The sequence below is a fragment of the Lynx canadensis genome, chromosome B2, assembly GCF_007474595.2.
Source record: "Lynx canadensis isolate LIC74 chromosome B2, mLynCan4.pri.v2, whole genome shotgun sequence".
NCBI lineage: Eukaryota > Metazoa > Chordata > Mammalia > Carnivora > Felidae > Lynx > Lynx canadensis.
In genome coordinates, this window is record NC_044307.1 from 54247952 (window position 1) to 54265758 (window position 17807).

The window sequence follows — 17807 nt, forward strand, 5'->3', positions numbered from 1 at the left end:
GCTTTACAAAAAGAAACCTCTACAGGAGTTTTTAACAGGGTTTAACCACAGGCACAATCCCAACCATGGTTAAACTTGTACCAGCTTCCCAGAGCCCTTCCTGCCTGAGCCATATGGTGGGTTCCAAGCATTCCCCATGCACCAAAAGCAATTTGGCAATGTCAGTTCCAGGGTCTCTCAAATTATATCTTTTAACTCCCAACAATTCAAAGCTAAGGGACTATAAATTTCTTTAAGGTGTTATTGCTATTATGTTTTCATTATTAACGTTTACCTCCATTTTCTTTGAGTAATGGGAGATGAATAAATTTAAAAACTGCCTATTTATTAGTGGCTTGCCAAGGGAAATTTTTCTTGAACTTCTGAAATTATGGAACTATTATAACATTATTTAAAAGTTTAATAATCAAGCCCAATCCTTTGTAACTTCTACAGTGACACAGACCTTGAGTTCTACGGGATTATTAGGAAATGTTCTCTCAGACATTGTGGTCACATGGTGTCTAATCCACTGAATGAGGTAGTTCACCATATTCTGGTATTCGATCCACTTGACTTCAACATCCTGGAACAATAAAATGACATACAAGATCCATGTCTGCAAATAATAACATTCATCTCTAACACAATTTAGTCAAAGGTCATTCTGTGAATGTATATGTCCTTAAGCTGGTCAGTCAGAACCAGCTCATTGTTTTCTCACTTTTCACACAGCCCCACATAAAGAGATGTGAAAACATGCCACCAACATCTGACAACAAAGACTGACCTAATGAGTGTCACTTCTGATCCAGAGATGGTGGCTGCCTGGGGCAATATGTTAAGATGGCTTCTGAGGCTGCATCCAAATGCAGCAGGAAGAAACACTGTGATCATTTTGGGGTTTTCCAGGCACCCACAATGAGGGAGTAAGAGCGTGCACAAGCCAAGTTAGCTGCTATGTCCTCCAACCCTTCTAGATCTAAATCCACTGTATACCTGAACTCAATGGTCTATAGAGTATGCAGGAAAGCAGACAGGAATAAAAATTATAGAAAATGTATGTGGTAGGATTACTCATTAAGCAAACCTTTTATAAAAATGGAAAGAAACTGGAAGGCTGTCACCTGCTCTGTTGAATTAAAAGTATTTGACAAGTGCTTATTACATTCAAAGCATTATACTATGTGTTGTAATAAGAATTTAATACTTTAAAACATAATACCTTTTATCAAAGAGTTACTGTCTAGATAGGGAGGCAGGAGAGTCATAACATAAACAGTTAAGCAAAATGAAAAGCAGTAGTTAATTAAGTGATGAAATAATTGAAATAGGTAGTATATGATAAAGGCTGAGATAAGAATCAGGTCATTATACATGTGCCTCAAAACAATCACCAAGGTATTCTTGGGAGAGAAGTCCTTGAGCAGTTCTGCAACAACCAGTAAGTGTTGGGGGAAGGGGGGAGGAAGAGATAAAAGATAGGGAGCCCCAAGTGAGTAGGACTCTGAACTAGAAATGCCCTGGCTACCAGCAAACAGCCTGTGTTGAAACACTGTAGCTAAAAAAGGAGGTACGCAGAATTTTCAATGTCAGAGTATCTAGGCTGGACTTCACCTAACAAGCTATATGTAATCACTGAACGTTTTCAAGCCAAAGACATCAGGTTTTAGGAAGATCAATCTGGTGACCGTGTGCAGTGCTGATGGGAAGAGAAATAAAACAGAGGCAGAAAAGTGTAGAAAAGCTGTCATCCTAGTAAGGAGTACGAGGCAGGAACGGGGTGAAGGCAGGGAGAAGATAAGGCAAGGAATGGCCACGAGAAACATTCTCAAGCAACGCTCAACACTCAACTGTTGGCTGACATCACAGTAAAGGATGAGCAGGAGAGCAAGTTACTCAGGGATCAGAAGACGATACACCTCTGAGAGAAAGAACAGGGAGAAGAGAATGGAAGTAAGTCCAGAAACAAAAGCACACAGAGGTGAAAAAGATGAGCTCCAAAATCTTCTAAGTAAATTAGGAATAAAGATATCTGCAAGGGAAAGGGTGAGAAGTCCAGGGTGAAGGGGCTCATCCTCTAACGCACAACTGATGGTTTCCCATTCTCTTCCAGAAATGCTTCCATCTGTGTTCGTATGACCACTACAAAATGCACCGTTGAACTGAATTACACAAATGTTTGGGAAACTGGACAAATGAGGAGCCCAAAGCTCTCTGTACCACACTTCACTCTGCTTATGAAGTAGCTTGTTAATTTGGCAAAATCAAATAACCTTCCTCTAGATAATCACCTTTAAATCTGAAAAACAATTCCTAGCCAACTTATTTCATGAGATTATGAGAATTAGTAACATTGAAAGTGATCTCAGGGGTGAGATATTCTGCAGATACAGAAGGACATCAAACAGAGCAAATAGAAAACAGCAGCAAGTTAAAAAGGAAAAACTCCAAAATTCGGTGCTTTAGAGCTTTTAATTATAAAATTATATGTAACTCTAAACAGCTTACTTTATGACACAGAACAAATTTTTTTGAGTTATACTTTAATCATAATGGTAGAATAGTGTCATCAAAATGCAAACAGTACTGGTTCATTAAATAGCATCTTAACTCAAATTCTTTAAAGAATATTTCACATTTAAATACTGTAAAAAGCTCTATCAAAGAATTCAGTTAACTGGTCATTAATTGGTCATTACTGAATCCGCAGCTTCTAGTAGGGAAAAATCAATACTCACATTTGCACCAATGCCTTCGCCACCTTCAGGGACTTTGGGAAATGCATCATAGAGAGATGACACATAAGTTATTACTGATTTTTCATCAGGTGAGGAGACATCAACATCTAAAAGCAGCCACATAAATTATTTCAAAATGTTGACAGATTACTTCTGACCAGACTTTCATGCCAGTCTACATCTAGTCAGAACAACTCACCTTCAGGATCCAGAAGTCTTATAACTCCAATTTTTTCTGCTACATAAAAAGCGTGCTCTAAATTTGCAAGGTTGCTTTGAACAGCAACAGTATTCATGTCTATCAGGTCCGGCCTAGGAAAAAATTCACTGCAATCAGTTAAGTTTTCTCACGTGCTAATTCAACATTACACGAACCTGTTTATCTATTTACATACCATCTCTGCAAATACTAATACTAAGCCTATGTTGAAATACAGAGATTTTCATCAAATATTTAACAATGCTTACTTTTCTCAGAAACTTTTGTGTGCTGGGGTGCCTGGATGGCTCAGTCAATTGAGGGTCCAACTCCTGGGCCATGATCTCACGGTTCTTGAGTTTAAGCCCCACATCAGGCTCTGAGTTGGCAGTACAGAGCCTGCTTGGGATTCTCTCTGTCTGCCCCTCCCCCGCTTGCTTGTGTACTCTCTCAAAATAAATAAATAAGCTTAAAAAAAAAGATTCTCTCTCTCTGCCCCTCCCCCCGCATGTGCTTTTTCTCTCTCTCAATAAAAAAAAGAAAACTTTTGTGTGCCAAAACCAAGTGTAGCAAGGAAATTATAAAAAGTTGGTAACTTTCAACAAAATCTACAAATTCCTCATAATCATAAACTCTACTATTCCAACAGCATCCTTCCAATCCAACTAGCATCCTCTCAGTTTCTCCCCAAACACAAAGGTTTATGATGAATTCAATGCTGCTTCCTTGGCACCCACCGCCCAGTGGACAGGATGCCATGTGCTGTGATTGCTGTCGACTCATCTTTGCGAGCACTATCATCCTTTATGAAGCCTTCACTCATCTTCCCAACCTTCATTTTTCTCTCTGCTGCCTGAACTCTTTACACACTCCTGGGCCTGTGCTTGTCACTTTGGCCCTCAGAATAATCATACGCTTCCCTGCCCTATTAATTCACTATTTAATGTGCATGCACATCTTGCTTCTCACAACCAGCTAACTCTAAGTCAGCAAGAACCATGTATTAATAAACTTTTGTATTTTATCCTTCTGCTGAGACAAAGAATGACAAAGAATTAGCAGACAACAAATATCTAGCAGTAAGTTGGTAAGTAGGTTGGCTAATTAGTAATTTGAATCATAAATGAAAGACTAAAATAAGCACTAGTTTACATCTTCACAAGCATCTATGTGCATGCCCGTGTACATGCACACAGGTGCAAGCATGCACGCACGCGCGCGCGCACACACACACACACACACACACACTCATACACCAGACTTCAACCCTTTCTATTTTGTGAGACTTGCATGTTTTACTAAACCACAGGGATACTTTAAAGCTATCTCTGTCTATATACAAGACAGGAAAAGGGAAAGACTTCCCAAATACTCCTTGCATAGACAGCGGCAAAATGTGGTAGTTGGAAACTTAACACAAGGCCAAAAGCCAGTCAGGAAATGTTCATCTCAAAAGCAAAGCATTAAAAGAATGCAAAAACAAATGTGGAAACAGTAAAGCTCAAAAAGAGTGGTACCCACCCTCAAAATCACTAAGAACCCACTCTTATCAAGTTCTAAGGCTGGCTCTTAACAATGTCCCACAGATATTCTGGTTTGCTCAGAATAGTCATCTGGGAACTGCAGAATGAGTGGGAGGGCTCAGAGGTCATGGAGAAGGACTGAAATGCAAATTATTTTGAATACTACTTGGAAAGCTGTTTACATGAAAAACTCTTAGGAAGGTAAACAACAATTTGCAGTCTTCTTTTTATCTGATAAGAAAGCAGACCTCAAAGAAATCTACTTACAGTTTTACAGAACTTTCAAAGTGTTCAGAACCTTGAAATGTAGCCGCCATGACCTACCTACCTATTTCCCGGGAAATTATTAGCAAATTTGTTAATGTTTTTCATATGCACCAACATGATTACTTAAAAGTGATCCTACATTTATTATAGGAACAATAAATCCACTGACAACAATAGAGGTAAGTTACATACCTCTAAAAATAATATTTTTTACTCCCAAAGAAGTATTTTTGAAGAATCTGCCAACTTCAAGATTACTAAACAGGTGAATTTAGGTCTAGACAAAAACAAATATCTAAAGTTCAAAAAACTGTTTTGCTTCCATAAAGTTCACACATTTTGAAGAAATAAAAACCAGCCTTTCTGGGTTTGCCAAATCTCCCAACAAGAAAGGGCATGTTGTTATACGAACCCTGCCATTAGCAAGAAAGTAAACAGTGAGTAATCCCAGAGGGAATGAATAAAGTCATTGAAGAACCAAGTTTTTGACTAAGAGAATAAAACATAAAACTTCCTTCAGAATGACATAGTCATTTCAGCACAAAGGCAGCTGTATAATACACTGAGTTGAGATAAGTCACCTCTTTTATCATGATATTTAACACTTTAATGGAACAAAAAACGAAGTGACATTCCTTTATTAAAAGACTGCAGTAGACAAAATAAAAAAAAAAAATTGTAAAACCACTATGAGAAACGAACAGCCTGAACGTTTTCAAAATCCTATCCCTCTCCAAACTCATCTCCTAACCATTCAGTCATTTTCAGTCTTCTACTCTGCCTTTCCTCTAACTGTCTGGAGCTTCCAGAAGAGGCTTGTGTTGTGACCTATCTTTCTTCTTCTTTACAGGCTCACTGGGATCATATAACCTTTTAAAACTTTAGCTATTTTCCACCTACAGGTTTGTATTTTCATTCCAAAGGTTTCATTCCAGCTTAAGATCTCCTTTTTGTGGAACTTTAATAGGAAATTTCGTTCCCATCTTAGGTTTGACTAACCGAAGTCTACACTACATTGTAAACAGGTACAAGGCAACAACCATGTTCCTATATTGCATTAATTTTTCTAGTTTCCCTATTTTCTTCAAACCTTTCAAAATTGTATAATGTAATACTCTGCCACTGAAAGTAACATATGTTAGTCTTTTATGGGAAAAGGGCCATCCTAACTCTTAACTTGTGTCATTATTCTGGAATAATATAATCTTTTCGGAATGACTCAATGTTCACAGATAGCACTTTTAAAAAACATACATTTTTATCCTACTTTTTTTTCCATAAATGATTAAAAACAGCTTACAAAGAAAAACACAAGAAGATACCACAAAGTAGGGGCACCTGGGTGGGTCAGTTGGTTAAATGTCCAACTCAGGTCACCATCTCATGGTTCATGAGTTCTCAGCCCAGCACTGGGCTCTCTGCTGTCAGCACTGAGCCTGCTCTGGATCCTCTGTCCCCCTCTCTTTGCCCCTCCCCCACTCATGTGCTCTGTCTCTCAAAAATAAACAAACATAAAACAAATTTAAAAAAAAGAAGATACCACAAATTATATAGTGTGAGTATAAAATCAAGATAAGACCATAAGATGAAACTGAAAGCAAAGCCAAAAGTGCAAAGCACTTGTACGCATGCTTAGTGCCCTTAATTTGTTTAAAAACATAGGACCAAAAGGTCTCAAAGTGGCTACTGCCATAATACAAAATAATTTTGGATAAAAGTAATGTTTATCTTTCATATAACACCCATGTTAAAAGAGCATTCTCTCTAAACAAAAAAATTATACAATAGGCTATACACATACATACACACACACACACACACACACACACACACACATACACGCATACAAAACTGCAGGCATATATACATGTATATGGGCATTTTTATTTATGTTTATATTTATATACACATATACACACACATATACATACACACACACACACAACACACATATATAGACAGACATATATTTTATATATGTTACCACCCACATTAATAGATAGCCAAACTAACATAACATTAAAACTATGTAAGGTGTTTTTTGGTACAGACACCCCAAAGTAACTTTTCAGTCCTCAAATTCTTTATTATTATATTAGCTCACATGAGAATTAGATAGGATTCTGAGAGAAAATTTGACTTATGCAGTATTACAAATGGCTAAAGATTAGCACAAGACACTACCTAAGACTTCCACATTACATCATGCCAAACACTGAAATGCTCAACTACAAGGAACATGAAACCAAGTCAGAATACCTAGACTTACAAACGGCCATTGGAACATCCTTGAAGGGACACTGATAAAAGTTAGCTAAGAGAAGAGAGCATTAGTGCAGACACAAGATTAACAAATTCCGAACCAAAAGTATGACAATGGCTGCAAGGATAGATCTAACATTAGTAGTCAGAATCCAAATCAAGATGTTTTTTCAAAGTATGCAAAATTTTTTTAAATTCATAGGGTTTACTGGGTTGTGTTGGCTCTCAATTGGCATTCAATCACTATTTACTGTGCGGGTATAGATGTAAGTTTTGGCTATCCAGGATCTGAACCCTCTTGAGAAATTTTCCCTTTTAGGAATCACGACAGAAAGAGAAACGAGCAGAGTCCATTTCTCAAAGCAAAAACATATCGGGTTTTTGTCTCTTTCCTTTGCTCAACAAATGTCCACTGCATACCTCACCCCCATACATGACACGACCTGATCAACTCAGATTCTTCCTGTAAGTCTTGCTTTTCTACATTCCCAGATGCTGTCTACTATCCTCATGTGTGTATTTGCCACAATTCATTCTAACTCTGCACTTGCCTCTCACAATGGACAGCAGGCTGCCTGAAGGCAGACCTTGTTTTAGCCATGTTTGTACCTTCAATATCTAGCATGATGCTCGGCACACGAATATTTGAAAAATGAATAAATTATAAAGAAATGAATAGCTTTGAGGACTGGAAGGTACTATTTGGCACCTGGTTCAAATTCCTGATTCCTAGGTTTGTTCCTTTTCTTTTTGTTAATTTCTACAGCTAAAGCTACCATCGATAGCTTCCAATCAGGATTTCACACCCTTATCAAAATCCACATGGGACAGAACACAATGCCATTAACTTCTCCATGAACTAAACAAACACACATCTTAAGGTTTCCTAAAGGCTTTCTCTGCTAAAAACAATCTGAAAACAGGCATGCAGTGAAAACAACAAGCAAGGGATAAATTACAAAGTTTCAAGAAGTATAATTATCACTCTGAATTTACAGATGAAACAATTTAAGCTTTAAGAGATTAAGTAATTTGAAGAATGCAAGCTGACAAGGGCAGTCAGGATTTGAACCCAGGTGTATCTCTCTACAAAGTCTGAGCAACGTGCTACGCTGTGCTGGCATTATAAACTGAAATCTAATTAAATCGTAACATCCGATATGAAGCTGAAAAATCAAGATAAAGGAAACAGAGAAGAATTTATGCTTCTGCTGGTGGGGAAAGTGATAATGATGATGGTAATACAAGAAACACAAGAGAGTGTGTCTGTGCATGCTGGCATATCCAGAAAAATAAACTGTATGAAATAAGATGTAATTCCAGACTGTCACCCAAACAGTACTCATCAATATATACTGTAACAATGTTTTCCACACTTGGAATGGTGCTAGGCCCTACTCTAGACTGACAGAATATAGAGAAAGGCCTGGTTATCTGTATTTTAACAAGGTTCTCCCCTTCCCCCAGGGTGATTCTTATCAGGCAAGTCTGGGAACTAAATCATTTTAAAATCCTTCTTGCCTCTAATACATTTCTCATTTTCTTTCAAAATCATCCATATTCTGCACTGGCAAAAAAAAAAAAAATCCATAACACTATCAGATAATTATGTAACAAGACAAACACAAAGCTGACACAAACACAAACATGCCTACTGCCTTAGACTCTCAGTAGGAGACAGCAAGCCTTTTCCCTCTTTTCCAGTGCTGATTTTTATTGCTTAAATCAAGAGGAAAAGAACACGTTTAGGATTGGAGGGGATGGGGCGGAGTCACATTTCATATTGGCCCAACTCTGGAATAGACTGTAAAACAAGGTAGCTGACGAAGACAGCATTTGGTGACAGACTGTTTCATTGAAATAAAAACCACTTATATAAACTTCGTGATAGGAGATATCAGATCATGTGAAAGGACACTGAGCAATAATTTTCTTTCTCACACAAAAAAACAAAAAGTAGAATGGTTATTGCCAGCGTTTGGGGGGTGGGAGAAGAGTTCTGGAGATGGATGGCGGTGATGGTTTAGCAACAGTGTATTAACATACCAAATGGTAAATGTTACGTATATTTTACCACAGTTTTTCAAACTTTAAAAAAAATTTAAAAGACCATTTTTACATATTTGAGCGAAAAGGCTCTACCGAGATAGAAAGAAGTAACAGGGCTGTGACTCAGGTGTCCTGTGACTTAGTCCTAACTTGTTCTCTGACTGTGAACATGCATCCAGAAACCCGTGTCTCAGGTTTTTCATTTCTCCTACAAAAAAATGAAAATCAAGGATTACAGAAAATCAGGAACTATAAGAATCGTCTGGAATTCCAGGGAATGTCTTGAGATTTGTGTGGCAGTGGAAGAAAGCCATTTTAGGTCTGAAGAAGCCAACTGATTTGTCCAAGGTCTCAAGAGAAGATTCATGTGAAAGTACCTGTGAAACTAAATATAAACCACTATATGCACGGGTTATTAAAAAGCATCCACTGGCATGTAACCAATGTAATGAAAATGTCACAGAACACTAATTCTAAATAATTCTTCCTAGTCAACAAACTAGAAAGTTCATTCATTCACTCATCATTTAATAAGCACCTACTATGTGCTGGGCAAAGAGGCACTAAGAATACAGGCACTGGGCATACGGAGAGCTCAGAGCTCTAAAGGGAGTTTAGGGGTAAACCAGGAGAAAACCTGGTTGGAAAGAACACCCTGAGCACCAAGGCAGAGGGGGAAAAGCCTGCACATGTTCAGGCCTGGAGGCCACGTGAGAACAAGGAGACCACTGCCTGGGATGGGAGCCAACATCAGGAGGACACATGGTGAGAGATGACTGGAAGGACGCAGGGGCAGAGATAATGCAGAATCTCATGAACTTTTTTTTTTATGTTTATTTTTGAGAGAGAACATGTGCACACACGTGTGCACAGGGAAGGGGCAGAGAGAGAGGGAAGAAGAGGATCCAAGGCAGGCTCTGAGGTGTCAGCACAGAGCCCAATGCCGGGCTTGAACTCATGAGCCATGAGACCATGACCTGAGCTGAAGTCAGACGCTTAACTGACTGAGCCACCCAGAGGCCCCAAATCTCATGAACTTCTTAAAGGATTTTGAATATTTTTCTAAGAACTAATGCACTGAAATGCGTTAAGGAGGTGACAGGACTAAATGATCAGATCTGAGGTTAGATGCAGAAGAAATCCCAAGTGTTGAAAGTATCCCCACAGAAGCCAGTAGGGAACCATAGTGACTGCAAAAGAATGTGGCAGCAGTGGAGAGAAGCAGACAGGGCAGGAGATATTTCGAAGGTTAAATCCACAGAACTTAGGGGTGTGGGCATGGATGGGAGTCAACACAGAGAGAAAAGAAAGTCAACAGGCAACCCCCCAAAAACTCCCAACATGTACTGGCCTTGTGGCTGAGTCTACAAATAGATCTGAGCAGGAAGAGCCCAAGAAACAGGAGGAAAACCAGGGCAGTGTGGAGCCATAAAAACCAAAGAAAAAAGACTAGTATTTCAAGAAGAAAAGAATGGTCAGTAGGGTCAAATACAGAGGAGAAAAATGAGGCCTGAAAACGACCCATTGGATTTAGCCACATGGAAGTCATTCTTGACCCTAGAAGAGTTTTGGTGGATTATGGGGCCAGAGGCCAGAAGAAGTGAGGTGAGGAATAAATATGGAGTAAAGAAATGTAAATGGAGGGTACAGACAATTCTTTTGACAAGTCTGGCCTTTAAGGAAAGGAATGATGTGAGGCAGTAGACGGGGAAAAAAGCATGGAGTTAAGAGAGGAATTTTTTTTTGTTGTTTTATTAGCCAAGAGGCTTCAGCGTGCTTAAAATTCAAGGAGAAAGATCTGTTGAGGGAGAAAGGTTTAGTGTAATGAGAACGAAGTTTTCTGAGGCAATGGTAGAGATGGGATCCAGAGCACAGGAGGAGGGATACAGGCCTTGGAGAGGTGGAGGAGGAATTCGTCTGTCAAACAGGAGCAAAGATGGGCTGGGATGGATGCAAACGAAGTCAGGTCTGTATCTTTGGTAGCAAAGAGAAAGACATTTCACTTGCTGGTGTCAGTATTCTCTGAGAGCAGGAGTGCAGATCATCAGCTGATAGTAAGGGGAGAAAAGGCAGTATGAGTGAGAGAAGGTGTGAATTAACACAGATAGGAAAAGACTGCTGATCAGAACCAGTTGAAGCTGGTAAGCATGAAGTCACAGTGAAACTGATCATCTGCATATGACTTTTCCTGTACGTTTCACTGCTTGAGTACATGCACAGACAAAGCAGGTAGCTGGGCGCGCACAGGCTCAGGCTTTGCTGGAAAACTAGTATGTACTCAGCAGCATGCAAGGAATTGAAAGGAAATTATGTGGAAATAAAAAAAAAAAAACCAAAACCTCCATTTACCTAGAAATTAGTCTTAAAACAATGTCTGTACTCCAGAACACAACGCACCTACTCACACACAGATGCATGAAGCCACATATGTTACTCAACATTTGTTCTCTGATAGATCACACAATAACAATATGTATTCAATATGCCTCACTTATCCTATGGCAGTTCAGCAGTTACCATAACAAATTCCCGTAGATGACTGTTTGGATTAAATCATGTTCAGGCTTAGCATGTTTTTACTGTTCTTATTGGTACAAAAAGTATCTCCCCTCAGCCCCCTCCCCTCAGCGGAAAAAAAAAAAAAAAAGGACAGCAAATAAAGATGAACATGCAAGAGACCCACCCATATTTTTGTAAATGGGTGTATATATTCCTTTATGCTCCTATTTGGCCATGTATTGTAGAAGGAAACAAAGCCATGAAGGTAATTTTCCCTTTCTCAGAACTAGATGCCTCAATTTATTTCAAATTTTCTTCCTATTTTTTTCTATAAAGTAACTTTCTACCAACAAGACAGAAAGCAAAGTATGAAAAATGCTATGATTTACAGCGAGTTTTGTTAGTACTTCAAGATTGGAACCTACCAATGGAAATTAAAAGATACCTAAGGAGTTACAAGTCTCAATTCACAAAGAACAATTAACCCCGTAACAGCCTCATACACTTTAACAAACACAGAGAATGGTATTGATTTTGATAGAGACCTAATTCTTTCAATACCTATATTTTAGTGAACTTAAGTAAATCTTACTCTCTAGGGGATAAATATGCCTCCAAAAGAGGGATAAACTTACTTTTTAGTCTGATAGAAAATATTAAACCGCTTCATATCACAAAATAACATAGGAACAGGAATCTGAAAATGAGTCAAAATAAAGACATATTGCAACAAAACAGACGGACCTATCAAAGAAAAATAGATGGATAGAAGATATGTCAGCTACTCTTGCAACATAAGAGAAATCTTAGTGTTAGAGAAAGGTAAGAAAATGCCGAAGGGAGCCAGGACGAAGGAAGCATATGTCAAGTTTCAAAGTAAGGGGAGTATTTCAGCAAAGCCCAGCTTCTCTTGTGCTTTACGGTCACGTGCCCTGTTATTAGTGGGTGGGCAGCAGGAAGGGAAGGAATCTGATGTTTATTACATACTTCCCAAACCTCTGGCATTGTGGCCCACATTCTCTTGTATGTTACCTCAAGACCACCCCCACTGCTGGCATTCTAACGTCTTAAATGATCACATCACTCTCCAATTTGCCAACTTACTTGGTCATTTTCCCCTAAACTCTCAACACATACATGTTTAGACTAATAGCTTGCACACCAGAGGGAAACATAAGCCTGCAATTTCAGCTCTGGCACATACCTTAAAAGCTGAAAAAAAAATTGTATGAATAAAAGGGTAAATTAAAAAAGAAGAGAGGGCACCTGGCTGGCTCAGTCAGTAGAGTGTCTGACTCTTGATTTCAGCTCAGGTCATGATCTCATTCATGGTTCACGAGTTCGAGCCTTGTGTCAGGCTCTGCACTGCTGGGATTCTCTCTCCCTCTCTCTCTGTCCCACACCCACCTGTGCACACTTGCATGCTCACGTTCTCTCTCAAAATGAATAAACAAACTTAAAAGAAGAATAGAAAAAAATGAATGGGGTTTAATATCTGCTAGGATGTCATTAACAAATAATTGAATGTTCCTTTCTTAAAGGCATCATGGAGGGGAAACAGTACAGAAGGGTATTTCAGTGCAACTCTTCTAGCAGACAATTCAGATATAGGTCTTAAAACTTTAAATGCATTACCCTTCGACCTAGAAATTCTACTTCTAGGAACTTGTCAAACCAACACACTCACACATCTGCAAAGCACACATACAAAGTCCAATACAACACTTTTTAATAGCAAAAAAATGTAAAGTCCATCAACACAATACTATTAAATAATGTTACATCCATACATCAGAACACTGTAGCATTTTAAAAGAATAAGGTAAACCCATTTCTGCTGATATGGAAAGACATCCAAAATAAATTAAGGAGAAAGAAAAATGTGAAATAACATATATGCCATTCTCTCAACTGTGTTTTAGAAAAGATTATAATAATGTTCAAGATTCGGTGCTTATGTAAATTATACCTCAACAAGCTGACCCTCCCCCCACCCTGCCCCAAAACAGGTGTTTGTATATGCACAGAACATTTCTGGAAGACTATGAAAGAAACTGAACAGTTGTCTCTAGGGAAGGGGACTGGGTATCTGGGGAAAGAGATCACATTTCAATGCATTCGCCTTTATTCTATTTGAGAATTTTACTATGTTAATGTATTACATTTTGTTAGTTGCTATTTTTTTTTATATAAAAGTCACAGATGCAAGTTGAAGTAGGGTTGTGGCAAGAAATACCTACAGGAGAACCTACTATAAAATTTACCAGGCTTTCACGGTGAGCTCTCAGAATTCAACTGTGTTGAGTTTATCTGGTAAGGCAAATAAGCAATTTGATTTTGCCTCAAAAACTGAAATACTTGTGACTTTTCCAAAAATTATAACCTTCAGGGCTCTGTGTCTTTGCCTAGCCCATGGCCACACACACACACCAGAGACCATACTTGTGTGTATGCGCACACACATACACACACCCTCAGATTTCTGGGTTCTGCAGCCTAAGGGCAGACCTGGTTCTGAAGGGAAAAAAATCCCCTCATCAACACTAATCCAACTTCCTATGGGAACATTTCAAACCCTAAAGGGCCTCCTCCCAGTATTAAACCAGTCCAATCCAGTTCAGCTTGTAAGGTGTGACTGAATCCAAGCATGCGGCTTAATCACAGGCCTCCAGGTCAGACTATTAAACATGATGATTCTGACCACAGCCTTACAGTCTAATCTTCCCAATTACAGCATCTTTAAACATTTAATGTAATGAAATATGATGGTCCCATTAAGTTCTAATTCAAAATGCAAACAATGAACAAAATAATTGCTATCCAACTACACACTCAGACAAGTGAAAAGCTTCTGGCTGCCTGATTAGAAAATATTTAAATGGCGTGCTCCTGAACACAATCTATCCTAAGAAAGTGGAGTCCTCCTTGGTTACGTAATGTATGTAAAACATGCTTGTGAAAAGAATGCCAAGGGCCTCAAAAGGAAATTCAAACCAGTGAATGGCATAAACTAAAAACAAGACTAGGACAAACAGAAACTATCAAGCAGAAATAATCTCTCTGCCAAACACACCACCCCTCTACCATGTGAGTCGTGACATATTCGTACCTTTCCATCCTACCACCTTAGGTTTTCACCTGGCTCTACTGCACATGTTGCCCTGTTCTTTGTGGCCTGTGGGCGCACATTCATGTTCACACCTGCTCAGGCAGACATGTTTTCACAGTGAGTGCTGCTGTTTGGGAACTTGGCTTTCATCAATGTTCTGGGGCAGTTATCTGCATGCAGTGACTGATAAAGTAGGACAAGTCAGGGGCTGAATGTCAAGCTAGAAGCCAGAGCTTTATTTCTCTCAAAAAGAAAAACAAAATCAGTTTTACTGTGATAACTGAGCACACTCTTAAATGAGAGCACAGAAAAATCAGCTGAACGGTCTGACTGTAACACCTACTATGAAGAACATGTGTTACTAATGGGAATTTTAGTCCTCTGTATCCAAACTCTAGTTTAGAATCCCAGAGGCTGTTGATTCTCAGTTAACTCTACTTCTCTTGCTCATAAGCTACTTACTCATCAGATGCTTTTGTGACATCCTTTTGATCTAAGTCCATCAAATCCAGTCTACCTTGTTATTCTTTTGAATGAAAACCAAGGTTAGGGGCAAGAGTGAGGCTTATTTACCTAAGATCTCTTACCAGCTGTGGTTTTCAGTGTAAAGATTTTAATACGCTTTCAAGAAAATTTAAACTATACAAACAAAACAAGTGCAAACTAGTACAGATATGTGGTAGTTTTATTATTTGAATTCTTTCCACTGAAAACTGAACACAAAAAACAGACGTTCCTAGAAGGAATCGGGAACAGAATTTCCTAAAATAGAACAGAATTTCCTAGAAGGAATCAGGAACAGAATTTCCTAAAAATTTATTTATTTTATTTTTAATTGATGGATAGTTGACATACAATGTTGTATTAGTTTCAGGCATACAACATAGTGATCCCGTAATTCTATATATTACACCATGCTCACAACGATAAGCAATAATCATGGTTACCATCTGAATCAATGACCTATTTAAGTAGAACCTATAAGAGCTATCCTTTGTAATCTCTTCCACTATATCATAGTACTTTATCATTCTTATTACCCATTGCATAATCCAGGCTCTTCACCTTCTTGGGGATAATATGACATACCCAAAACTACAGAACAGCTCATTTGTGGTTTTGCTCTCACTTATGCTGAGTGTTTTAATGTTCTCTTATTATCTACAATTTTCCTCACATTATGAGTTGCTGCTAATGCCATTTTCACTGACGGCTAATTCTAAGTTATGTGACTGATGTCCCTCACTAATTTCTTACGAGGGACAAAGATCTTAGTTGGCATCTATATATATACTATTCATGTAGACATTTCTTAAATTCATCGAGAATTCTCATGTATCTTTGCTGAATATCATTAGTTTTCAACACTGCCCTAGCACAGTTGCTCAGGTCAACAGTTCCATTTCTGGATATCTAGTTTACCTGCAGGGTATTATGGTAAGTAGTTACACAGAAGCATATGAGGACTTGAGACTCCTGAACTGTCACCTCCATCATTTAAAAGGTATGTCGAGTACATTAGTTTCCCTTTTGAGCCCCAGTTTCTTCAGTAATTTAATAATGTGATCATTTAATACGCAGATAAAAATGGAAATAGTGTCATCTATTTCACAGGACTGTGATCATTTTAAAAGCTACCATATATAAAAACAGCTAACACAGAAATTGATACATGGTCAACAGTCCACACATATTTCTTGGGTGCCTTCTATGCAACAGTTACTTTCTTTTTAACTTCAGGGATGGTTTTTATTGTGTAATGTCTATAAATTACTCTTACTATAAAAATTTCTTTTTTATTTCATGTTAGTCGAGTACTGCTTACTGGGGTTAACAAACATTCTCTCCACTTCATAAGTCATATTCTATGTGGGAACACTAATAAAATTATGCTAGGCAATCCAAATTAATGTACTTAAGTTTTGACAGTATTGACAGCAACACAAAATCTGAAGGGTGCTATTATTCTGTCCCCATTTCAGATCAATATTTCTAAATCTTCAGGAGATGTGTACACAAAAATCTGACCAGATCATTTACTACAATACTTGTTTATTTTTAAATGACAAATACGGGGCATAGGAAGCACCTGGGTGACGCAGTAGGTTAAGCGTCCAACTCTTTGATTTCGGCTCAGGTCAAGATCTCATGGTTCAAGAGATTGAGGCCTGTATGTGGAGCCCGCTTGAGATTATCTCTCTCTCTCTGTCTCTCTGTCCTTCACCCACTCATGCTAGTACTCTCTCTCTCTCTCTCAAAATAAATAAATAAAACCTTTAAAAAAGTAGTTGAAATGACAAAGAGTATCCACTTTCCTTGCAATCCCCAGAGAAATCTTTCATATGCTCTCTGGGGCGTGCAAACTTGCTTCATGAGTGGCACCACAATCCTCCGCCCATCCACTCCAGGAATCTCAAGGTTCTTTCCTGCTAAGCCCTCACTCCCTGTCAAGATCCTTCTCAACCGAGTACTCCATACAGTTAGGCTTGGTATTTAAGTAGAAACCAAACCCATGTACCACCTCAGATCATTTTTATTACATAAGTCACATGAAACTCATATAAAAAACAACTTTTAATCTAGAAATAGACCCCCAAACCCAATTAAATGGATATGTTTCCACAGCAAGTCCAAATACATCACAAAATTTAGGGGAATAATTATCAAGTAAAAACAACTATAAATTAGACACTACTCTCTAAATGTGATTATTGCTGTCCAATATCCAAAAATCTTCTTACAGTGATATTTCAATTGTTTATAACTTTCTCTTTCCCCTTTAGAGTATTTTAAAGCATTTAACAGTGAAAACTATGTGTAGTTCAACCCCATCCATTTCTTACACATGCTAGAAGAAAACTACTCGATCATTTTTTAAGTAAAAAGAAAAGCCCGAGTACTTTTTAGCTAAAAACAGTTCTACACATGAAAAGTTTCTTCCAGTGAAAAAGGCCACAGTAGTATTTTATGAGGCACATGATGATGAACATAAGCAACAAAGAAATCTTGTGAGCACTTAAACCTGATACTCAGTATTTCTACCATGAATTCTAACAAGGGAAAACAAAGCCAACTAGGAAATCAAAGTTCAAAGTTAAAACTAAACAATTCTTTTTTTTAAGTTTATTTATTTATTTTGAGAGAGAGAGACAGAGAGAGCACGCACACGCACGTATGCA

General features: G+C 38.2%; 1 protein-coding gene across 11 annotated transcripts in view; it reads right to left on the bottom strand.

Moving 5' to 3' along the window:
- The window catches only part of DST (dystonin), a 494969-nt gene that overhangs the window by 179735 nt on the left and 297427 nt on the right, over positions 1 to 17807 (bottom strand). For all 11 annotated transcript variants that reach the window (XM_030315745.1, XM_032593190.1, XM_032593189.1 and 8 more), the window contains 3 exons: positions 2920 to 3032; positions 2721 to 2827; positions 446 to 565 (listed from right to left, as the gene is read on the bottom strand). In XM_030315745.1, the coding sequence (XP_030171605.1) occupies positions 446 to 565; positions 2721 to 2827; positions 2920 to 3032 (340 nt within the window). The remainder of the gene's footprint in view (positions 1 to 445; positions 566 to 2720; positions 2828 to 2919; positions 3033 to 17807) is intronic.